The sequence below is a fragment of the Aspergillus aculeatinus genome (assembly GCF_003184765.1).
Source record: "Aspergillus aculeatinus CBS 121060 unplaced genomic scaffold BO66scaffold_51, whole genome shotgun sequence".
Taxonomy (NCBI): Eukaryota; Fungi; Ascomycota; class Eurotiomycetes; order Eurotiales; family Aspergillaceae; genus Aspergillus; species Aspergillus aculeatinus.
The window spans coordinates 222,515-245,991 of record NW_020291520.1 but is presented as its reverse complement, the minus strand read 5'-3'; the positions used below and the strand labels follow the sequence as shown (position 1 = coordinate 245,991).

Genomic DNA, 23,477 nt, shown 5'->3' with positions numbered 1-23,477 from the left:
CCCCCACTTCCCTTCGACGTCTCTGTTCTATGGCAGAGCTTGTAAGTTGACGGCCACTGTTTCTCACCTCTGAACATCGCAGAGTAATCGAGCTGGAATGATTGGTGGGATTATGAGCGATGCAACCACGGCGCACTCATATGACGTGGTGGTGTCCGACACGAGGTGTGCTGCCCTAGTATTTGAAACCAGGATCTAATAGGCTATCATTTGAGACATTCACAGGCCATCTTTGGTAGCAAAATGCATGGAGCACTCTAAAGATGCCGTCTTGGGACTGGTGTCCTGTGCAAGCAAATGGACCATGCATTGGGTATGTGGCTTTGTCCTCTCTCGACCCCTGCAAGCCAGCCCAGGAAGTCCGGTCGGGGAGAAATACGAGAAGCTGATGTGATTGACTCCGCCTTATCCGACGTGACAGCCACCTGGACGCGATTGGGAGACGTCATTGGACAATCACCAATTCCCGAATCCGACTGATCGACTTGCCCCTCCTTCGTTGCGAGCAGATAAACAGATAACACACCTCCTCAACCCACTCTCAGCCCTACGACTAGACAACTTGAGCACGTCGAACCGGCTCTCAATTTCGCGAGCACACCTTCAAAATGGAAATTAGCCAGAAATCAGATACCAAGAATCGCCCCGATGAGTGGATGATTGAGCAGGGCATGGCAGGCCACAAGCTGCCTATCCTCGACCAGACCGGCAAAGAGACCATCCACATATATCCTCGTCCGCCGGCCAAGATCAAGCAAGACAAAGTGGCGATTGAGGCGGTTGGGAATCGCGATAAATTGTTTGCTCGGGAACGAGAGGGCTGGGTTGGGTATGTCTCATTTCTTATCGACCTCAATTATCCAGCTGATTCACTGCCAGATATGTGGAATGGGAGGATCACCCCGAGAAGAAGGCCAAGGCGCATGAAATCCTCAAGTCTCAGACCTTTCCGGATTGTCCGGACTACCAATTTGGACCTATCCCCGGCACCAACCCCGTACTGTCGGGGGACGACTTCAAAGCCTGGCATGCTGCCATCGGCGGTGAGCTGACAACCGTGGCTGATGACTCGTGGGAAACGGTCCTGAAAGAAAAGCATCCCGACATGCTGCATCTCTTGCAGTTCCCGTACAACGGAGAGCCGCCCAAACGGTTGGTGACGTCGAAGCCCATTACCCCGAATCCCTTGCACTTCGTGCGCAATCACGGCGGTATTCCGCTGATCGATAAGGATAAGTTCGAGCTGAAGCTAGACGGGCTAGTCAAGAACCCAAAGACGTACACCCTGGACGAACTGATGGACGAAACTCGGTTCGCGCGCATGGAGAAGACTATCACCATGCAATGCTCTGGAACTCGTCGAATCGAACAGATAACTCTATATCCTGGTCAAGGCGATGAGGTGCCCCAAGCACCGTGGGCTGAAGGAGCCATTGGAACAGCTCGATATGTCGGTATCAGCCTGAAGAAGGTCATCAAGGATTGTGGAGGGTTGATCGACGGCGCCAAGCATCTCGAACTATACGGCGCGGAGACTTACGTCAAGGACTTGGAAGTGATGAACTACGTGGTCAGCGTGCCCTGGTCTAAGGTCAAGGCTAATGAGGTCATGCTCGCCTGGGAGATGAATGGAGAGCCACTCCCCAAAATCCATGGGTACCCCTTACGCGTCATGGTTGCCGGGTATATCGGGGCGAGGTCCGTCAAATGGCTTTATAGAATCAAGGCAATTGAGAATGCTTCAATTGCTCCAGTTCAGAGCCGCGAATACCTCTATTTCAACCAGCAGGTCGGCAAGTACAACCAGCGCCCGATTGACGGGATCCAGATCCAGGAGATGCCTGTCAGCTCGGCGATCATGTCACCCTGGCAGCACCAAGTTATCTTCCACAACGGGTCAATTGCATGCAAGGGATGGGCCTACAGTGGTGGTGGACGCTGGCCGGAGCGTGTCGAGCTCTCAGCAGATGGCGGTTTCACCTGGTATGCAGTCCCGGAGGAGCGCCTGTCCAAGAAGGGCAAATGGACGTGGCGGACATGGGAGATTGATATTCCCTGCGATGTAGAAGGATGGATCGAGCTGGTCGTGAGGACATGGGACAACGCTCTCAACACTGAGCCGATTGGAATCCGTCAGACCTGGAACTGGGGTTTGCACGTCACGTCTTCCGCGCACCGCGTCAAGGTGTACAGTGTCAACAAGACCCACGAGCTGACCAAGAAACGCCTTGCGAAATTCGAGGAGCTGGGCATCCCTCTAGCACCGCTCACTCATTACGATGCTGTCCCTAGTTTGAGCGACAAAGAGTTGGATGAGTACTGGAAGACTCATCCCCGTGACGTCGACGAGTGATTCTGCCCACCCGCGACCAATCTGATAGCCACGAATGCTCCCCGAGCTTATTTCCACGACCCGCGGCTTATCGCCCAATCAAGGATGAGAGATTCCGTCATTTCATCTTATCTGATGCTAAGGAGTTCTGTCGTCCATTTGCCTGCCCGTAATGCCTCAACAATCGCTTGGGTGCTACGAACCCATAGTTGTAGGCTGGCTGCTGTATTTAGTCCCATTAGCTTAGAGCTTCCTGCTACTGTCTAACAATCTGATTTGCGACCAGTCCTTCTGGCTTTAAACTAGATAAGCTATAAGGTAGCTTCGACGCTATGAGAATCACATGTCAGAGAGCTCATAGACAGCAGGGGAGCCTCTAATAGCGAACTCAGGCAGATGTGAGGCTATCACTTGAACAAGACCTCGCGTGCTTGGGAGTGAGTTTCGGGCATCACGTCGCGTTTGAGGTGGCTCTCATAGACAATTCCTGACTAGTACCTGAGAGTGATACGTCGAAGACCATTGCAAGCAGTTCCGACCGCAAGATCTGGAATCACATTTTCTCCGTGGCTTCACGGGTTCTGTGATCCCACAGTCTACCCAATATGACCATGCTACTCTGATGGGCAGAGACGAACTCTTTGCCCTCGACAATGTGGATAGCCGTCACAAAATCTTTCTCGTGGTACAGTTTCTGGAAAGGGCTGTGGCGGGATCAATGCTGACTCGTCCCCGATAGAGGGTGTATGCTACAGTCAAATCCGAAATGCCACAATCCACACCGGCCATTATCAATCATTGACAAAGATATAGTACAGAAATCCTCGACTCAAGCTGCATTGAGGTAATCACCAAGGACCGGCTGTTCAGCTGAAAATATCATTTTGAGCACCTGCGTGTGGTTTGTGGTCAGTCAAGTATTTATTAGGTGCAATAAATGATCATACCACTCTCCCACCCTAAGACGCTGCTGTACGCGGGACTGACCCCACTGGGGGTTTCCACATTGTTACCGGATTGTTCTGTATAACCTTCTTATCAGCAATGAGGCAGCAACGCCACGGATCGAGTACTGACGGTTCCATGCGATCATCTGCTTGGCGCCCTTGACACATTTCGATGAGTCGTCACCGCAGTAAACAGGAGCTTGTGCCGCAGCAAGAGTCTTGGTCGAGCTGGCTCCCGTCACGGTGCATTTGAAACCGTGCATGTACCTTAACACATTAGTCCTTGTCCCACAAGATAGGGTCTATGTAACTCACATGTTAGGTTGTCCGCAACCGTTGGGAACCTATGACTAATTGTCAATGGAATTGTCTGACGAAGTTAGGTGTGTATGTATGTAGATCTTACCCAAAGCCAAGCGCAGGTGCAGCCTGCAGGCGGACAGGCAGGGAGATCCGGCACGTCGTACGTAGCCAGTCTCTTCCACGGGGTGCTTCATCAAGCGTGTAAGTCACTTGACGTCTCGAAATCCAAGTGAACACTTACTGCTCCAAAACACTAAAGACAACAAGGTTCTCTATCGTCACCTGGGTCAAGTCGCTCTGATAGCTGATCGCGAATGCCGTTCCTGCAGCCATGGATTGATTCTGCGTGTGCATCGCCCCGTCATCCTGGATGCAGTCAGGGGGGCTTCCGGGACCCGACCAGTCTCCAGGGTGGTCGTTGCCGTCGGGCCACTCGCCCGCGTATTGGCCATTGTACGAGAGCGTCGTCTGCGCGCGGTTGTGCGCCAGCTCCACGGTGAAATGTCCGTTGGCAGGAAGCTCGAGAAAATCGCCGTCTGCGGGGGGAAAGCTGTCGCAGCTACGGTCGTGCTGGAACCACCAGTCGGACTGATCGAGCATGTATAGGGGGTTGACGGCCGTGTTGGTGTTGGGGTCATCAGTGCCGGAGGTGCCGTTCAGACAGTACATTCCTTTCGCCCAGGCGGCGACGTGCGCGTTGGCGACGGCACCGAGGCCAAGAATCACCAATGTGGGTAACATGTTTGTGATTCTCAGATGTATATGATTGTGATTCTGAGGGAGACGAGATTCGTTCATCTTGTATTGTGCCCAAGATTATATACCTGCTCGGGAAACCACATTGTGAGACAAATCAGCAATAATCTTCTGTATGTTTCATTTCCCGAGAGCACAACACAGTTCACTTTGGGCCCTGACGCTAAAGCCTAGAGGAGAAAATGATGATTAGTAGTTGGGTAAATTAGGCGCGCACCCCTAATCCTTCGGCCCCCGCAATTGTTTCAGACTCAGCTCGAATACGAACCTCTACCGCTCGACCCTCATTTCACGGCTCTAAGCTGCCTGCATCAAGTTTTTCCTCATCTTGTTGTTGACTTTGTGATCTCGTGTTTGATTACATATTGTCTTACAACTGGTCGATCCCGCTCTCCTTGTAATTACAGATCGCAGGGGGCCAACAGTTCGAGACCTATGTCCTACTTCACGAAAATAAAATGTCGACTAGAAAGAGAAGCGATGCACTAGTGAGTCTTCCTGAGAGACATAATCTCAGTGCAGGTCGTTACGTTAAGTTAAATGATTGGAACATATGGTCAGCATGCTCTCACTCCTCTCGCCAGATTCTCGGAATCCCTTCCGTACCGTAGATCGGATCGTGGGCCGGAACAGGCACTTGCCTACACATATGCCGCTTTTCATCGGTCTTCTCAACCGAGTCTAAGGCATACTCCATATCATACGGACTCTCTCTGGAGTTTCGGTCGTTCTGCCACTGATCAGTCTGCAGCAGGGGAATAAGAGCTAATCTGCCTCTCACCAAGGAATAGAACCCGATGATTTCATAGTCGTCCTCCGTCTCAGTCACGTAGTGCGTGACTCCAGCCTGTAATTCACCTCATCGTGAGACATAAGTTTCCTTCAATAGAGTGGTTTGGAACTATGTACCGGAAAGACGAAGACATCACCTGCTTTCGCGACAAACTTCACGCCCACGGAATTCCCCTTCTCATCTGTCTCGGGGTCCAACGGTGATCGACCGAGAAGATAGGTCCCACTTCCCTGGAGAACGGTGTAGGCTTCGTGGGTCGTGCCGTGATAATGAGGTGTGGTGGCGACCTTCTCGCCACCAATTTTCCAATGACCACCGTGGGCCCATTCAGATAACTCTATGGCTTCCGAGGCACCGGTTGGAGTACGATCAAGAAGGGCGCCGCGATAGACGATAACGGGAAAGGGGGAGTTGGGAGAGTGTTTGGTAGGGGGGATCAGGTAGAGCTCGGGGGCGACTTGCATTGTTGGGCTGGACATTATTTGGAGCTGTGTATATGACTGGGAAGTGCAAGAAATTCCGAAGCAGGGAGGTGAATAACAACAAGTTATTTATATCGACGCACGGTTGCACAACTTCGGGTCGTCGGATCCTCAATCCGAATCATGGATGCGGGGTAAGATTTCTTGGATAGCACCCGACTACCGATAGGATTGATAATTGTGATCCACATTGCTCTCGCTCCGTGAGAAGTCAATCCAAATGCAAGCTGTCAATAGCATCCACTAGCTTTCTCGCTTTAGCGCCTGCTTTCTTTCATTTTGTAGCAGGAAGCTGAGCATCGACACCACTCACATTTGCCAGCCCGAAGATACACTAATACTGCTGATAGACGCTGAAATACAAATGGATACTGAACCAATCTGCTGGAGAGATGAAACCTCTGAATATACATGATAGTTGACCCTTTCACATGCAGAAGAATAGTCTTCCAAGCACATACATCGACAAAAGCCCAAACTAATCCATAGCCGCGGCATTCTCTCCCCCTTGAGGCTTTGCACCTCACCTTAGGGCAGCCAGGTTGCTCACAACCTGCTTGCTCAGCCGCAGCAACTAGAATCTAAAACCTGGGTCCGTGAATGGCTAGAGGTGTTGATACGTTTTACCTCATGCTACCTCAGATTTGGTAGCAGGGGTGAACATTGTCAGCGTTATCAGCTACGTTGTCCGAGCAATCCTGAAGTGCACTCTGCCAACACTGTGTTTCCGCCTCTATATCCCGACTTGCAACGCTTATGCACTCGTCGAGCTCTGCATCGATATAACATATACTCTCTTCTTGAGTGTCATCTGCTAGTTCATTGCAATACTCGTTTTGGCGTTTGCTTCTCATGTGACGACTGTCCACAACAATGTCTCGCTGCATGGCCGAGTTAATTGACTGTGATCCAGCAAGCCGTGGGAAAGGACCTACTGCTTGCCCCTTCTTGAAAGCATTGTTGTCAGCCTAGCCAGTTGTGTGATGGTTGTGATGACTTGCTTACCGCAGGTTTTCCCTGCTCCAATGTTGGCGAGCAACGCGACAGCAGCGGTCAAAAGCACAGCAATAGGTAGAGCGGAAGGAGGAAGCTTCAGGTCGGGAGGATACCTGAAAGTGGTTATGGAAAAAAGGAGTTTCAGCGATGACAAAGAGAGTACGCGGGTGTTTTGGTGCGTGTTGAGGGATCTCAGCCACATAGATACCATGCTTTACATCTAGATTGTATGTGTCAATGAGACATATGGTCGATTTACAAGCAGAGTTTTTATACTCTTGATGCCGATCGGGGCAGTTATCGATAATATTCCAGTAAGTGGTGATCTCGAACAGTTCCCGGAAAAGCCATGCGGGTGCGGATGTTCAAAAGCTCTTGTATGTCTGCTCAGCCGGCCCTGGATACTCCTTATAGCAGAAATGGTCCAATGACAGTAGTGACAGTAGCCTTGAAAGGCGAATATCAATCATCATACTGCAAATTACTCTTGTACGCAGAATACACTCTTTGTTTTACAGGTTTTGATGAGATGTTATCAAAGCGCAGTTGGATATTGACGAAGCAGAGTTCCTACCCTGAGTATTGGTCTAACAACAGTCATATTCATTTTTCCCGATGTGAGACAAGGCACTCAACCACTGATGCGACCAGGACAATATTGGTCATGGCACAGGTCATGTTGTTAATCATGACCCTTCTGACTATCAGAACATCTTCTGGACTCCACCCGTTTCGCTCCCACTTGTCCTCCGTCTCCGTCTCTACTTGATTCAACAATCGGAATAGCATTCTATGGGAAGACTTCTGTATCGAGTATAAGTGACTCAACTGCTAAATAAGATTGACGTCATATTCTAAACAGGGTGAGAATCAGGTTAATCTTAGTCGAAGACAACAAGTAGCATGATACCCATCACATGAGCAATGTGTAACTTAACTAATAGCTCTAGTAGCCCTGGCATCGGATGTGCTCGCTCATATTGAGTTCATATGTTGTACCTACTCAGTCAGAAGATTACGTACCGCTGCTTGCAAAAAAGCTTTTATCTCGCGATTCTCTCATTTCTACTCTCAACCTCGCCCTACACTGTAATAGAGTAGATCTGCGACTATCCAACAGCGATGGTGCATTTCTTCAAATGACAATTACATTAAGGAATGAATATTGCAAAGGGATCTGCCGCCTATCGTTCTTTGCATACAAAGAGACCTTTGTGAAGTTGGGGCTTGGCTGAATTCGTCGGAGGAAATAGGACATAATCCGTCCAATTGGGGCTAGAATGGAAGGACAAAGCTGCCGCGATGCATCCCCGTATGCGACCAAATTGCGTTCATTAAGATATAATCTCAGCTGGCCTTGGTCAGACTACCGTTCGTTACTCTGCATTTCTTGTGTGATCTAGGCTCTGTCATTATCTATATCCCGGTAAATCCTTTGCTCCTCACCGCCCTGTCAGAAGTTTTGTTGTCGAAACGCTTTACCGAATCATTATAAACAGGGACGACAGATGTAAGAAATGCAAAGTTCGGCCCTTATACCATGCTGACACGCTTCCCAAAATTCCATCATCATCTGCATGTTACATCCATCAACGGGATCAAGGATCCTCTAAAATGCCCTCCTGCTCCATCTGCAACCTCCGCTTCTCATCAACCGTCAGGTCACTCTTGGCGCGCTCAATCCTGACGAACAGCGCGATCAAGATCAATGCTAGCCCTGACAGCCCAACCTGGAACCAAAAGATAGCCTGGTAGCTCTCTTTTGTGTCCAGGTACTCCTCCGTGTAGACTTGGATGAGGTCCGCGAAGGCCAACATGACGGCAATGCCCATGTGCAGGGTGCAGTTGATCAACGCCCCCGCCAGCCCCTGGCGCTCCCCGGGCATATTTGTTGTGATGAAGATATTGGTCACGTTGAAGCTGATGTCAATGCCGATCGTCCCGCAGATCATGGCCGGAAACACGAAGGCCCAGTAGTTGCCTCCCCTGGGGAACACCGCAAAGAGAAGGCCTGAGCCTAAGTAGCCCAGGGCTGAAAGAATAATGAGAAGGGTTCCGCTCAAACTATGCAGGATGTGGCCCCCGACTATCGATATTATCAGGCCGCCCACGGCCATCGGGGTCGTCCAGGCGACGACTTGGAGTGGGGTTGCGCCCATTATACCTTCCATGCTGTTGATGCGGAGCGTTAGTAGATGCGTGAAGAAGAGATAGAGAGATGGAAGTTGGGGCTGGGTGGGGTGAGGGCATACTAGAGCGCGGCATAGAGAAGGAAAATTCCCAGGCTGCCGTACATGAGCAGCAGACAGATCACGATCGGCTTCATGTACCTGACAGAAAACAAATCTCCGGGCAGCAAAGGCTTATCGGCCACCCAGCCCTCCACGTAGACGAAGGCACCTAAGATGACAGCGCCTAGGATGAGACAGACAAGGATGTACGGTGTTCGCCACTGCTGCGGCGCGTGCGCGCTATCCGCAATCGCAAAGACAAATAGTACGACCCCGGGAACAAGCAATATACCCCCTATCCAGTCCATTGAAGCCTTTGACGACGCTCTCGTAGCGGAATAATCATTCGGAATCGAGAAGTATGACGAAAGAGCCGTAATGGCAGACAGTATTGAGCCGATATAGAAGTACCAGCGCCAGGTGAGGAAGCTGCCTGCGAGGCCCGAGAAGAAAATTCCAGCAAAGAACCCCAGCGCTGCGCAGGCGCCATAAACACTGAAGACAAGGTTCTTGCGCGGCCCAGGGCGATAGACCTTTCCGAGAATCATGATGCTGGAGGGAAGGAAGGAAGCTAAGCCCAGCCCCTGCAGACCACGAAACACAAACAACATCATCCAGTTTTGAGAGAATCCGGCAATGAGGGAGGTGACAGTCAGCCACACCATTCCCCCAAAGTACATAATGAACCCGCCGTACATGTCCGCGAGGCGGCCATAGATGAGGAGGGTAGACGTCACCGCGAGGGAGAGAGCGGTGGACGGCCAGATTGACAGTGCCGAGGGGATATCCAGCTCGTCAAGGAGCGTCGGAAGAAGGACATTGGAGCCGGAAATGTAGTATTCCTATGTTGAATACATGTTAGACATCTCAAAAGCTATGCGACGGACATCGGGGTACGGTCGTACTGCCAGAACTTGACACATAATGATAGAAAAGCAGAAGGCCAACTCAGACCAGATACTCGAGAAGGTGGGGGGTCGTTCTCGCCCTAACCTCTCTATCGTAGCTGCATCCAGTGGCGATGATGATGGCTGTGGACGGTGCATATCGGGCGAGAGTTGGGCAGGAGAGGAAGACATCACCCCGGAGCCCTCACCTGGCGGTTTGTCTTGCTCTGTGGAGTAGTCAGACATGTCTCCTAGCTGCGCGAAGCAAGGACTCACATTCATTGCGTGTTTCCGACGAGGAGGGTTCCCTCTCTTATAAAATGACTACATGAGTATAGAAATGTGGTAGGCGTGCAGGGCCCAGTCAATGCCATCAGTGCCAGTGGATGTGGCCATGCCGAAAAAGGAAGGTCAACGGAGAAGACAGTCTAACCGGTTCGGGAAGTTGTCGGGAGGGACCTACGGTCCACGGTCCACGGTCACGGGTCCAACGGTTGTGCTCGATTAGTAATTCTACAAGCACCTCTATGCTCAAATAGACCTTCTTGTGTTCACTTCGTGGATTTGACATGTCGCTTAAGTATGGCAGGCCAAGACAGCGTGATGCCCAACGCTTCTTTTCCTGCGTGCGTGTCGCTTTATGTCGTCTCGACTAGGCAAGATTCGTCGCTCATGCGGGAACTCGGCTCAAAACTCTGGATCGATACATGTTCATGACAGCCGGGCGACAAAAAGATAATCTTTTAAGTTCCAAGACTTCTGATAAAAGGTAAGGATAGACATTGTCGAAGCTGGAGCGGAGTAAACTTCTCATTGGGATGATAATGAAGGCAGTAAAGATCTATTAAACTAAATATAATGGACAGGTCCTGATTCTCGGGTATGTGAATCAAACATTACATGTTCGTATAGCGCAATTGTGGAGATAAATCCCAAGCGAACTCCGTACTGATGCTTGGATATGTTGCAACATCAAACATTAAATGACCGGAAATTTGACTGATGGCTTTGAAATGTGAAAGAAGATGTCGTCGATATCATAGGATCCCTTGGTGCCGTGTTGGGAAGTTTGTGTGCCTCTTCTGGGACATGCGTTCGTGGAATCGTTTGGTTTGCCTTGATTGGGCTGAGTTGTGGTAGTTTGTATGAGGTCCAACGACAGGTATGACTGAAAGCAACACATGTTAGAGACCTAGGCTAACAAAATGGCAAATATTCACTCACATCTATGGGTGGCTCTGGCCATAATATCGACCCGGCGGAAAATTATATTCGTCGTCCCAGTGCTCCTTCGCAGCTAGCCCGACCTTCCATAGCTCCCATTGTTCTCGTAAGCGAGACTTGAGGTTGCTTCTTGTTCTTGTGGAGACATGTCGTGGTTTCTCCAGGAGTTTGACCTCTAAAGACGATCTCGCACTCATTTTGAGCAAAGCAATTTGCACGACAAAGAGAAAAATTGACAGAAAGAGACTGAACTGCTTATTCTACGGGAAAGAAAGACAAGACTGAACTACGCTTATATATCCAACCCATGGGCATCGTCAGATATTTCATAGATGGCAAGTAAGCGCTTCGGTTTTCATTCGGCGAGCGGGAATATCTCGGAGACTCGGAGATGGCTCGGGTTTCTTTTTTTTTTACTCATCTTTCTACCTACTGGGCCAGTCCGGGACTTCCCGTACTCTAGCCATAGGGCATGAAACCATTGGACCCTGATGCGGCAACCTCAACGAAGCTGGACATGCAAACTCTGCCTGCAATATCTTCAACGCGAATTTTCCGACCAGATGCAACCACGGGTTACGGTGATTAGATGAAACGAGGTGACTCACCGCTCATTCATTGAAGGATCTTTAGCCACCTGGCGGATACGCAGGAGCAAGAGCAACACTGATAGAACATCTAGAACTAAATGACGACAACCCTTCTGCATCAAACTCTATCCTAAAATAGGCTTGAGACAAATCGTTTGAACCTTGAAGTGTTGCAGAGCACGTGCCATGGGACGTACAGCCGGACTGCAGTGGACCAGGTGAGCCAGCCCTACGACTGATATCCTGTGGGAGGCTGGGAGGCTGGGAGCAGCATCGCTGCCCGTCTTCATGCGCTAAAGATGCATGGGAACTTGGGAAGTACTCAGTATTCTCCCCCACCCGCCCCCTCCAATCCTTTCCATCCTACACTACATAGACACTTTACAAGCATCATCTCCAAGAAGACCTGAGTTCGTCCGGTATTCTCTACAATAGGTTCATGCCGAATGATGCGAGGTATTTTGTTCGAACTAGGAAGTGGTCTCAACGACACTGGTAGACTCTACGGAATGTTTATGTGCTAGCCCTGTTGATCCAGCTAATTGGGTTGGTTCCATGTTACACCACGTGGCACACTTGAGCCCTGCATTTGATACTAAACTTACCGTATATCTTCAAGACATGGGGACTTTTTTTAATGCTTAAGATCAGAACATTCATTTGAGATTCAGTTATGGAAGGTGACAGAATAATCCGGATCCTCCAGCCCAGGGGGGGGAGGGGTTCTGCACATGACCTTCGAAGCCCTGGCCCTCAGATGTGCAATAGAACAGAGACCGCAGACCGATTGCAGGTTGACCGCAATGCTAAGTTGTGGCCCGTGCGGTGGTCATACGGTTTGCTGGCATGGTAAACGATGCGGCAGACACAGCAGCTGATATGAGTCTTAGTGTGTGAAACTGCGCAATTTGTCTCCTAGCATAGCCAGAAATGACTTGGCCAAAATATGGAGTATATATCTATTACACCAAGGAATTATGAGCACGGAGAAGAAGCCAGCCTCCTCGGCTTCAAGAGCCGCATTTGAGCATAATGCCACCGGTATCGGTTTCCTTAAACGGATTAGTGCCCAGTCATATAGACAACCCCGCGCGAGCATCATCATCATCCTGTCACCAGAATCCGACACATTCATTACCACATGAGATACAATCCCAATCTCGTCCCAAAATGAATCACATCTATCAATATGGCGTCTTCAGCGCCCTGATGCAGGGCTTCTCCTCCGACGGAGCGACAGTCTCCAATGTCCTCTCCAGATGCAACCACGGCCTTGGCACCGTCTGCGGCCTGAATGGCGAGATCGTCATAGTAGACGGCGAGGCCTATCACTTTACCCCAGACAATAAACTACACCGGCTGGCGCCTACAGACCATCTACCAATGATCGTCGCCACGGACTTTCAGCCCACGCTGACCAAACCCCTGAACACGTTGCGCATGGACACCCTACACGAAGCCCTGCATCCATTCTTCCCCGCCAATCAGAATAACTTTATCGCCGTCCGCGTGGACGCCACGTTCAAGAAGATCGTGTACCGCATCGGTGGCCCGCAGATCCGCCCACGGGAGCCGTTGCTAGAACTGTCTAAGCGCCAGGTCGTCAAGACGTACGACAATGTCGCCGGCACGCTGTTCGGGTTCTATTCCCCGCCGTACACGAACGGGATCTGCGTCGCCGGCTTTCATCTGCATTTTCTGTCTTCAGACCGCCAGGCTGGTGGTCATGTCTTGGAGTTTGAGGCTGAGAATGTCGAGTTGAAGGCCGCAGTCAACACGCATGTGCATCTGGAGTTGCCTGCGTCGGAGGAGTTCAACCAGGAGTTGATGCAGGCGGACTTGGCAAAGGACTTGCATCTAGCTGAGTGACTTGGTGTCTTGGCGATGGATGGTAGCTTAGAGGTTCGATTACTCGAATAGAGCTGGGGCTCGCTGGCTGGGTTTCGCAGAGACTTTTATATCCTTGCTGGCGGTTCCGCCCTTGTGGCTTATGGTGAAAGGTTACTCTTTTCATAGGTAGTCCACACTAGCTAGACTCACTTGATTCTTGTGCATTTATGACTGCATCATACCCATCGATCTTCGAATCGATGTAGTGCTTTGCTCTATCTTTGGCGGCTTCCTGTAGCGCAGCCAGGCTGGGAAATGACGTCATTACACGTAAAACTCGTGGCGAGCTACGAAAAGCACACCTGGGGGTGTAGTCTAGTACCTTTACGAACTTAGCCAATCTTCACTCTTCCATAGCGCTCTTCTCGACCTGCTCTCTCAATCTTGGGAGACTGATCCGTCGAGGAATTAGCCTTCGTAACTAGAAGGTGCGTGATTGATCACATCAACTACGGCAATTTTGGTTGTGAAGGAGATCTTTCGCAGCTCATCGCAAGAATTCGGGGATTAAAAGGGTCCTTGAGCAATGAGCTCAATTGCTATATACAGGACACAGTCATCTTTGAGCGATGTACCGTAGACATTCGCATCTCGATCACGTGATGACATGGCGATCGATTTTCCACCATGCCCATCTGTTTTCCCTCCCCTACGAAACGCTCTTATTTGAAAGATTCGTGTATCCTCAAAAGCACTGGCAATTATCAAAACTGGCTGTGATTGCAAACGATAAGGAGCAATGTATCGACTGACGTCGTGCGGCAAGGCGGAAATCAGAGTCTGTTGATCTCGTGATCAATCAATGCCCTGGGTAATGAGCACACACGTCAAGTCCTCGACTAAACACGAAGATGGCAAATACCGGCAATATGATATGCATGCAAGACCATGCAGCACATTCTCGTGATTGACTTCGTCTTCTGCCAGGCATGGGCCGGTGGGTCTCCGGCACAAAAAGCTTTTTCTCCCCCGAGCTTCCTAATCTAGTAAAAATAGCGCCGCAATTTGCTGACCTCATCTTCGATGGGCGCCAACCTCGCTAAGGCGCCCCCGCTTAGCGCCTGTAGACCAATCACGACTCTAAACGGGCAGAAAACTCAGACTGCAAGTATGGCTGGTAGGTACCAATCCCCAGGTCATTCCGCGGGCTTCTCTGGGCCAGTCGGAGAATAGGTTTGTGCTGCGGCTAGGGCTGCAAATCATAATTTATTACTTAATAAGATTATGATTCTATCGCCGCGGCAAAACGCCTAAACCGAATGTGTCTTGGCTTCCGTTTTGGGGTTCCGGGGACCGAGAATATGTAAATCATCCACTACCCCGCGGGTCCCGGGCTGCACTCCGTCAATTTGTCCTTAAATAGTGTTTAACATCTTGCGGTGGTTGTGTTGGAGTCAGACCCGGATTCTAGTTGTTGCTTCTCAATGGCCTTGGGTTAAGTATAATGCCTCCACATCCCGTACCACACTTGCAGTCCTCTGCCACCGCTTCATCGGAGGGAGCGAGGGCTCATGATGATGGAGCTCCCTTGTCGCATGTGTTTCTGTCAGAGGAGGATGAGGGGGAGTTGGCGGAGATCCATCGCACCTTGACCGCGCAGAGCCGCAGGGATGCGCGTCCGGAATACGCGGAGCCGCATTCCTCGTTCGATAAGTTTCTGGACGAGGAGGTGCGCGCTGGGAAGATGAGATCTAACCTTGGGGTTTGTTTCCAGTCGCTTTCGACCTGGGGAGACGGGGAAGATCATGTCAAGGTCAAGACTCTCGGGACGGCGCTGTGGCGGACGTTGACCCTACAGGATGTCTATGAATGGACCATCAAGCCGTGGGCGTCGAAGAAGAAGCCGGAGAGTGGACGGCAGTTGATTCGGGATTTCTCAGGCGTGGTGCGGAGTAGTGAGATGATGCTGTGAGTCATGTTTTTCGGGTCTAAACAGGTGGAACACAGACCAATGAGCTGACCGAATTGATATCCAGTGTGCTGGGGAGACCCGGAGCAGGATGCTCGACGTTCCTACGCACTATCGCCGGTGATCACTCCTCCTACCTCGGGGTTACAGGCTCCATCGACTACTCCGGACTGAGTCTGGAGGAGGTTCAGACTCATTACCGCGGTCAAGTCGCCTACAGCCCAGAGGACGATGTGCACTTCCCCACTCTCAACGTCCGCCAGACGCTGGAGTTCGCGCTGCAGTGCAAGACCCCCAAGCGATGTCAGGACCGAATCCCTCGCTACCTGGAGATCTACGGACGTGTTTTTGCCATGTCGCACACCATGGACACCCTGGTCGGAAATGAATTTATTCGCGGTGTGTCCGGCGGCGAGCGCAAACGCATCTCGATCATAGAGTCCCTGGCCACGGATTCCGCGATCAGCTGCTGGGACAACTCGACGAGAGGGCTAGACGCATCGTCTGCGCTGGACTACGCGCGTAGTCTCCGCATCATGACGGACACGTGCGGCAAGGCCACATTGATGACGCTGTATCAGGCCTCTGATGCTATTTACGATCTGGTGGATAAGGTCCTGCTGATTGACGAGGGCCGCATGCTCTACCAAGGACCTGCGCGCGACGCAAAGCGTTATTTCGAGGATCTTGGCTACGAATGCGCCCCGATGCAGACCACCTGCGACTTTCTAACAAGTGTGTCCATTCCCGAACGACGACGATTTCAACCGGGCTGGGAGAGCCGTGCACCAAAGGGAGCGGAGGAATTAGAGACGGCGTTTCGGGCGAGCAACGCTTACCAGGCCGTGAAGAGAGATATTCGGAACTACGAGGATCAGCGCCTAGGCGGACAGGTTCCGTCGGATGATTCAGATACAGGAAGTCTGGAAGAGTTCAAGAAGGCCGTGCAGACCGAGAAATCGCGCTTCGTGTCGCCAAAGTCACCCTACACTGTTTCTCTCTTCCGGCAGATTGTGCTCTGTGCCCGACGGCAGTTGTGGCAGACCAGGAACCACATGGGGCCTATCTACATCAAGCTGATGTCGGCTGTCGTTTATGGGCTGCTCATCGGCAGTCTATTCTATGATATGCCCCAAACGAGCGATGGACTGTACTCGCGCGGCGGTGTCATCTTTTACTCCTCGTTGATGCTCGCATGGTTGCAGATGTCGGAGTTGGAGGACGCGATGCAGGGGCGAGACATTCTCAGCCGTCAGAAGAAATTTGCGTTTGTCCGGCCTAGCGCAGTGTGTCTGGCGCGGTTGCTCTCCGATGTCGTGCTTCTTGTCACCATCAGTGCATTATTTCAGGTCGTGGTTTACTTTCTTTCGGGCTTGAAGACCAACGTAAGCATGACCGTTTTCCACCATCTGTAACCGATACTGACTCTACTAGGCCGGGTCATTCTTCATAGACTTTCTTTTCATCTTCCTCTGCGCGATCTGCTTGACACAGCAGTTCAGACTGTTCGCTGCGTTTTCGAAGACATTTGAGGTTGCGCTGCGCTATGCTGGTCTTTCCGTCCTGGCATGTATTGTTCTTGGAGGTTATGTCATTTCGCTGGACAGACTTATCAATAGCGTTCCCTGGGTAGGGTGGATAGCGGTACGTAGCCCTGCACTGGCTGCTTGAGATGTACTCACATGTCCCACAGTACACAACGCCGGTCATCTACACCTTCGAATCGATGATGGCGGCCGAGTTCCATAACACAGACTTCACCTGTTCTCCCGGATCAATTGTCCCCTTTGGACCCAACTACACCGATGTCACCTACCAGACATGCGCGTACTACGGAAGCCGGATCGGGACCACGATCATCACCGGGGACGATTATATGGCCTCTCACTTCGGCTTCTACTACCACCACGTGTGGCGTAACTTCGGCATCCTGTGCCTTTTCACCGTGTTCTACATCGCTGCAACGTGTTGGGTCAGTGAGGTCGTGGAATGGGAATCCTCTAGTGCAGGACCAATTCAATACAAGGGATCCCAGAAGAAATCGAGGAAAGGTCAGACAACTCAGGATGAGGAAGTTGGTGGTGTGCAAGGAGACTCCCAGGGCATGCCCGCTGCTCGCCAATCTCCTCATCAAGACCAAGCTCTACAGCAAGCTGTTCTGGCATGCAAGTCGACATTCACATGGGACAACCTTGAGCTCCATGTGGAGATAGGCAGGGAGTCGAGGAGGCTGCTGAATAAGGTGTCTGGGTACTGCAAACCAGGCAGCCTCACGGCCTTGGTCGGCGCATCTGGCGCAGGAAAGTCCACACTGTTGACGGCCCTCACCCAACGCCAGAGCTCAGGAAATCTGAGCGGCACGATGTTTGTCGATGGGCATCCGACCGACGGATCCTACAACCGTCGCATCGGGTATTGCCAGCAAATGGACATCCACGACGAAACGAGTACCATCCGCGAAGCATTCGAGTTCTCCGCCCTGCTGAGACAGAATCAGCATACCCCCGATGCAGAGAAACTGGCCTATGTCAACGTTGTTCTGGCCACGCTGGACTTGATCGATTTGCAGGATGCTGTGATAGGTTGTCTGGACATTGAGAAGAAGAAGCGTGTCACCATTGGCGTGGAGCTTTGCGCCAAACCCGAATTGGTGTTGTTCCTGGACGAACCGACCAGTGGTCTTGACAGTCAGGGTGCTTCAAGTATTGTGGCCCTGCTCAGGAAGCTGGCCGATCAAGGCTTGGCTGTGCTTTGCACTATCCATCAAGCGAATCAGGAACAGTTTGAAGAGGTATAGTTACTCTAGGTGAACTGACTAGATGAAAAGGTACTAACGAGACCAGTTTGACCGCGTCTTAGCCCTAAGTCCCGGTGGTAATACCTACTATTTCGGCGAAGTAGGAGACTCAGGCCGTGCAATCTTCGAATACTTCGGCCGGCACGGCTACCGGCCTGAGAACGTGACCAATGCAGCAGACTATCTCATCGAGATTGTCGTCGGTGGTATGAAGGAAGCCGAAAAGAGCGTCGATTGGGTCTACGTGTGGAATCATTCCACCGAAGCGGCGGCAGTCAAGGCTGAGATCCAGACCATCCGAGGGCAAGGCACAGTTGCAGCGGTTTCACCCACCATCGACAAGCCCACCTCCCCGTCATTCTACCGCCAAGTCAAGCTTCTGACCAGTCGAACCCTCCGACAGTACTGGCGCAGCCCCGAGTACCCATATTCGCGCCTCTACGCCTCCTTCGCGCACGCCCTCCTCGACGGCCTAACCTTCTACCAGCTGGGCAACAGCTCCACCGACCTGGAGTCCAAAGCATTCCTCTGCTTTTTGTGCCTGATGCTCGTTCCTGAATTCATCAACGCTATTTCAATGCGCTTCGTCATGAACCGCGACATCTGGCTCGCCCGCGAGGGACCCGCGGGCATGTACGGCTGGGTGGCGTTCAGCACGGCGCAGATCCTCTGCGAGATGCCGCTGGCCATCGGCTCGGGCGTGATGTTCTATCTGATCTGCTACTTCACCGCCGGACTGCCGGACGGCTTTGCCGCGGGATACAGTTTTTTGATGTTCTTCCTGTTCTTCCTGTTTGCCACTTCGTGGGGACAGTGGATTGCCGCGCTGAGGTGAGTTCGCCGTCCGCCATGCCGCTCAAAAGACTTGACTAACAGCGAATGTAGCGCCGACGCAACCATCGCAGCCACCCTGATGCCCTTCTTCATCACCATGTGCGAGCTCTTCAACGGCATCATCCAGCCGCACGACAAGATGCCGGTCTTCTGGAAGTACACCATGTACTACCTCACCCCGTTTACCTATTGGATCGGAGGCGTTCTAACCTCCGTTCTGCGCGGAATGCCGGTCGTCTGTGAGAAAGATGAACTGAGCTACTTCCGCAGTCCGGCGAACATGACCTGCGGCGAGTATGCGGGCCCTTGGCTGGCTGAGAAGGGCGTCGGCTATTTGTCGAATCCGGAGGAGTCGGGGGTCTGCGGGTACTGCGATTATAATTCTGGCGATGAGGTGAGATTCCAACCGCAACGAACCTGTGAGTAGTTGTACTAACGTCAAGGCAACAACAGTATCTCGCCAGCCTCGGGCTAGACTCGTCGGATATCTGGCCGTACTTTGGCATTTTTCTGGCTTATGTGGTTTTCAATTACTCCGTTGTTTATCTTTTGGTGTATTTGCGGTCGGTGAAGAAGCTGTTCTAAGCTAGGGTGTTTGTGGGTTGAATGATAGAATGGGGAATAGGCTGTATATAGTCATTCGTGGTCATAGCGTTGCAGACGTGGCTTGAAAAGATGGCAATGAGCCTAATAAGACAACAGTCAATTGTGTCGAAACACGCTATTCTTTGCGTCACTGAGTTTTGTCCTCAATAACAACGGCCAGCCCATAAAGAACCTATAGAAACACGGAAGCTGTCATCTCTTCCATGGTATGCAGGCGAAGGGATGAACATCCATGCGTGCCTATACTGGCAACACTGACCATTATGCATAGTGATTGGCTTTACGCCTGAATCTGTAGTATCAGCATCTTCCGAGCTTCACCGCACAATGTGTAGTCAGATCAGAGCGTCTGAACTTCGGTGTAGCCTTCCTTATTTATCCACGGCTATCACTGCCGACCAGGCACTGATTGACGCTCAGTCGCGATGCCGTATTTACATCCGTGAGGGTCGAGAGATCAACAAGCTCTGTCAGAGCGTTGAGCATTTTGGTATGGAGATCTAGCACTGATCGCTGTGTTTGAGTTGTACTCTAGGTAAGAGGGTGGCGGCTCCTCAAAACCAATCTCAAGCTCTTGGAGGTTCTGTCGGTAAACGAGATCATGCTCCATCACTGTATAGGGAGACATGTAGACTCGGAAAGGGATGGCGCCGACGATCTTAGTAGCGTTGCCAAGTTCCAGGGTCAGTATACAATTCGTCGACACTGCAAGCATAGACCAAAGATAGACGGACGGAGCTGGATCACGGCTCATACCTTTTTTCTCTGAGCACGCTCAGCCTCGAACTCGACTTCAAACTGCAGCTTATGATGCACCTGAATTACTTCCGTCTGCAGGTCCTGTGTGCAGGCCTGGAAATTCTGCGGCAGATGAACGAGTGCTGTGGCTGCCCATTCGCAGTCCAGAAGATCGGATGACTGCGCGGTGGTATATTTAAGATTCTCATACGTTTCGCGCACGACCGCATGCTCTTTTCGTGTGATAGTGGACAGGACGCTGTTGTATGTGATGGAGTCGGAAGCCGTTGGGGTAACCTTTAGTAGGTGTGTCTCCAAGACTTGGAGGGTTATTTTGCCCGGGGAGAAATCCTTTTGCAGTGCATGAAACTCAACTCGGACTGGAAAGGTCGCTCCGAAAGGGACTTCGGTGCTGAAAATCGATATCCGGTACCACATGCTCTCATCTATCAGCCCGTCTACTGACTTCTATGGCTAATTGCGTCAGTATGAGCGCTAGTACTGTGAACAACTTGATAGGACACTCACAGGGACGACTTGATCGAGCATATCGCTTTGTAGGATGTGAGGAAGGTAATGAAGCCGAATGGGATGCGCACTAACGACGTCTAGGTGAGAGTTTCGATGTACTATAATGCCCTGAACCTCGTATAAATGATACTTGTGACCGACACCAGTGACGGTCTCCGGCATTTCCCGGCTCAGCGGTAACTCGAATGGCAACACATACATCCCTCGCGGCATGAGGAATGAGTTGTCTCTTGACTTGGCCAATGTTTGACTGCGCTCGAAGGTAATGCCTCCCTGGTAAGACTTTGCAGAATGCTCATCGCGCGGTCTGAGGTAAGTCAGATGATATTGTGAAACGAGGTCATGTTCACCTGATACCCACTCACATTCTTAGGCTCCCGACTAGTCTGGCGCTGATGGCTTTCACCGATATATCTTTAAGAACATACAAGCATAACGTTCCACTCACGGAAGATATGCCTCCTGGCGCTGCTGAGCTGCCTGAGATGAATATGCAGGACTGATCCACTCTGGCGACAGAAGATTTTACTTTGTCAACAGCGGTGTTGAATTTTGAGTTAAAGAGTATTTCCTTACCTCAGCACAGACTGGACTAGTTTTGTCCTGAACATGTTCGTTTGCTTCAGAGTGCTATTCCTTTCAAGAAATGTGACACGAGTTGACTAAGATAACAACTGGTGGGCGTGGGCGATCGTACAACCCTTAAATAACCATCATAGAACCTATGTATGACGCATGTGGTCATTGCCCAGCAGACAGCCATACGATGATCTGGAAATTCGACAGTAACTAAAATGAGGAGGACTGGAGAAGGTTTGCCATATACGAAGTAAGATTACTGCGAGGAAGTCTTCGTCGTGGTCGAGTGGTATAACCTCCAGCTCTCGCTTCTCTACACAACTCGGGGTTTTCTCTTTAATCTGTCCGGTCTCGGAAAGAATTCCCTCGGGGCCTCCCCGATGCTCGGGAACATTTCCCCCCCCCCCCAGGATTATATGACGTGATACCTACCCCACAGCAGACAAGCAGTGGCCGGTGCAGAAGGCACTACAAGATCCTCCGTACGGTATGGAAGATGTTGGTGGATTTTCCGCATTTCAGAGCTATCTTTTCTTGCTCCTTGCTGCTTATCTATTGGTCCTAGTCAGCAGACTCCTTTGCGCCACTCCTTGGTGCACACTCATATTCACAGCTTGCTCTGAACCACACAAATCTCCACCCGATGCATATTCTAGTACGCACAATTTACCTGCGAGCAGGGGGAATCAGTTTGAGTGGCTAATCTTTTCAGGTTGTCAACGACGACGGGCCCCCTTCGCGGGATACATCCCCGGATGTGCATTCCCTGGTTCGCGAACTCCATCCCAAGGATGCATCGTCACTGTGGGTTGCCAAACCAGCAATGTTGCTGGATCGGGAAAGCCCATTTCGTCGGGGAGGTGGTCAAGGCGACGTATTTCTCCCCCTTCGAACTGGAACAGTTCGAAGGCACCGAGCACCAAAACCCTCCGGGACTAGCCAATGACACCAACAACAGTAGCAGCATTGGAATTCGACCCCCGCTGGTTGTTTGCAGATCAGGCTGCATCACTATCGCCCTTATCAGCAGGAGGGCAAGCCTATCCCGATCGACCTGGTGGTATCGGGCCCCAACCTCGGAGCGAACGCAGCAGCTCTGTTCCTCCTCTCCAGTGGCACAATCGGCGGGGCCATGGTGGCCGTCCTGTGTGGAAAGAGGTCTATTGCTCTCTCCTTTGAGCCAGCTACCAAAGACAATATTTACAATCGAGGGCAGATTGCAGATGCATCTAGGCATGCCGTACGTCTGATTGAGCATTTGTACCACAGCTGTGACGACGGCGTAGAATTCTACTCCGTGAACATACCGCTGCGATCTGTTCCCAGCGGAGACAGGAAGGTCGTTTATACTCGGATCCGACCGAACCGTTGGCTGGCAGCCAGTCCGTTTCAAGTCCTTTCGCTGTCGGGAGATACAACTAGACGGAGCGCGGACTCACCGCTGCTACTGCGATGGGCGCCAGACCTATCAGATAGCCACGGTAGTATGGACCGCACCTCGGATACAGATGATGGCTGGGCAGTACGTTAAGGAAAGACCAGATACGTGTCACGTATTCGATTCTCATTCATTGAGAGCTGCATCTTTGTGTCTCGCTTTCTTCACGTCCAAGCACGTAGACTAATTGCTTATAGTGTGACACCGTTGAAAGCGAACTTCATGAATGCTGCCCAGTGCGAAGGCGAGATCGACCTGGGGTAATCTTCTTCAGGGTCGCTAGAGTACTAGATATGATAACATAGGACGTGGTGGAAGGTGGTGATTATCGACTATACATCCTACAACACACCCGACATAATTCGACTGATTTTTTATTTAGTTCTTATATCCCTGCTGTAAAGATAAAAAAATCGGAGTGAAAAACGAGCTTATTGTTCATCAGATTTGTGTCGTCCCTAGATGATTCAGCATGCTTATCAATTTCGTGGCTCCAAATTTGACTGGATCTGGAGGTTAGAAGTAGCGCCATCACTATAATCCACATACTCCGCATACAATTTAGGGCATCATCCTGGAAATACTGAAACTGAAAATGTTGCCCTTTGACTATT

General features: G+C 51.1%; 8 protein-coding genes across 8 annotated transcripts; 4 read left to right on the top strand and 4 right to left on the bottom strand.

Moving 5' to 3' along the window:
- Positions 1-608: 608 nt before the first annotated feature.
- Positions 609-2,353, top strand: BO66DRAFT_442208 (sulfite oxidase; the record flags this gene model as incomplete). The annotated part of the gene is made up of 2 exons (XM_025651407.1): positions 609-829; positions 880-2,353. The coding sequence occupies 2 exons, from the start codon at positions 609-611 to the stop codon at positions 2,351-2,353; spliced, it is 1,695 nt and encodes a 564-aa protein (XP_025500232.1).
- Positions 2,354-2,804: 451 nt separating this feature from the next.
- BO66DRAFT_184712 (lignocellulolytic auxiliary activity family 14 protein) lies at positions 2,805-4,643 on the bottom strand. Its single transcript, XM_025642406.1, has 5 exons — positions 3,824-4,643; positions 3,686-3,770; positions 3,595-3,623; positions 3,410-3,546; positions 2,805-3,354 (listed from the first exon to the last, which is right to left on the bottom strand). Exons 1-5 carry the CDS (start codon positions 4,378-4,380, stop codon positions 3,257-3,259), a joined length of 906 nt encoding a protein of 301 aa, XP_025500231.1. The 5' UTR covers positions 4,381-4,643; the 3' UTR covers positions 2,805-3,256.
- A 160-nt stretch (positions 4,644-4,803) lies between these two features.
- BO66DRAFT_422924 (cupin domain-containing protein) lies at positions 4,804-5,595 on the bottom strand (the record flags this gene model as incomplete). The annotated part of the gene is made up of 3 exons (XM_025650081.1): positions 4,804-5,068; positions 5,120-5,185; positions 5,248-5,595. 3 exons carry the CDS (start codon positions 5,593-5,595, stop codon positions 4,907-4,909), a joined length of 576 nt encoding a protein of 191 aa, XP_025500230.1. The 3' UTR covers positions 4,804-4,906.
- A 2,397-nt stretch (positions 5,596-7,992) lies between these two features.
- On the bottom strand, positions 7,993-9,886 carry BO66DRAFT_381637 (putative MFS multidrug transporter; the record flags this gene model as incomplete). Its single annotated transcript, XM_025645965.1, has 3 exons — positions 7,993-8,781; positions 8,862-9,682; positions 9,746-9,886. 3 exons carry the CDS (start codon positions 9,884-9,886, stop codon positions 8,208-8,210), a joined length of 1,536 nt encoding a protein of 511 aa, XP_025500229.1. The 3' UTR covers positions 7,993-8,207.
- A 2,825-nt stretch (positions 9,887-12,711) lies between these two features.
- On the top strand, positions 12,712-13,410 carry BO66DRAFT_331581 (acetolactate decarboxylase; the record flags this gene model as incomplete). Its single annotated transcript, XM_025644094.1, has 1 exon — positions 12,712-13,410. One exon carries the CDS (start codon positions 12,712-12,714, stop codon positions 13,408-13,410), a length of 699 nt encoding a protein of 232 aa, XP_025500228.1.
- A 1,465-nt stretch (positions 13,411-14,875) lies between these two features.
- BO66DRAFT_460215 (putative ABC multidrug transporter) lies at positions 14,876-19,585 on the top strand (the record flags this gene model as incomplete). The annotated part of the gene is made up of 7 exons (XM_025652291.1): positions 14,876-15,339; positions 15,408-16,725; positions 16,775-16,984; positions 17,034-18,131; positions 18,184-18,968; positions 19,023-19,365; positions 19,425-19,585. The coding sequence occupies 7 exons, from the start codon at positions 14,876-14,878 to the stop codon at positions 19,554-19,556; spliced, it is 4,350 nt and encodes a 1,449-aa protein (XP_025500227.1). The 3' UTR covers positions 19,557-19,585.
- A 742-nt stretch (positions 19,586-20,327) lies between these two features.
- Positions 20,328-21,297, bottom strand: BO66DRAFT_331751 (uncharacterized protein; the record flags this gene model as incomplete). The annotated part of the gene is made up of 3 exons (XM_025644106.1): positions 20,328-20,780; positions 20,844-21,153; positions 21,212-21,297. Coding segments are annotated over 3 exons (849 nt in total), but the record flags the coding sequence as incomplete, so codon positions are not given.
- A 919-nt stretch (positions 21,298-22,216) lies between these two features.
- BO66DRAFT_414441 (5'/3'-nucleotidase SurE) lies at positions 22,217-22,956 on the top strand (the record flags this gene model as incomplete). The annotated part of the gene is made up of 2 exons (XM_025649466.1): positions 22,217-22,288; positions 22,390-22,956. 2 exons carry the CDS (start codon positions 22,217-22,219, stop codon positions 22,954-22,956), a joined length of 639 nt encoding a protein of 212 aa, XP_025500225.1.
- Positions 22,957-23,477: the final 521 nt, after the last annotated feature.

Bases quoted from the DNA above. Each gene is read 5' to 3' on its own strand.
- BO66DRAFT_184712 (XM_025642406.1), bottom strand. From the start codon at position 4,380: ATGAACGAATCTCGTCTCCCTCAGAATCACAATCATATACATCTGAGA. The intron at 3,547-3,594 runs GTGAGTTACATA...TAATGTGTTAAG, and splicing joins GGTTGCGGACAACCTAACAT to GTACATGCACGGTTTCAAAT. The intron at 3,355-3,409 runs GTCAGTACTCGA...AAGGTTATACAG, and splicing joins GCAGATGATCGCATGGAACC to AACAATCCGGTAACAATGTG.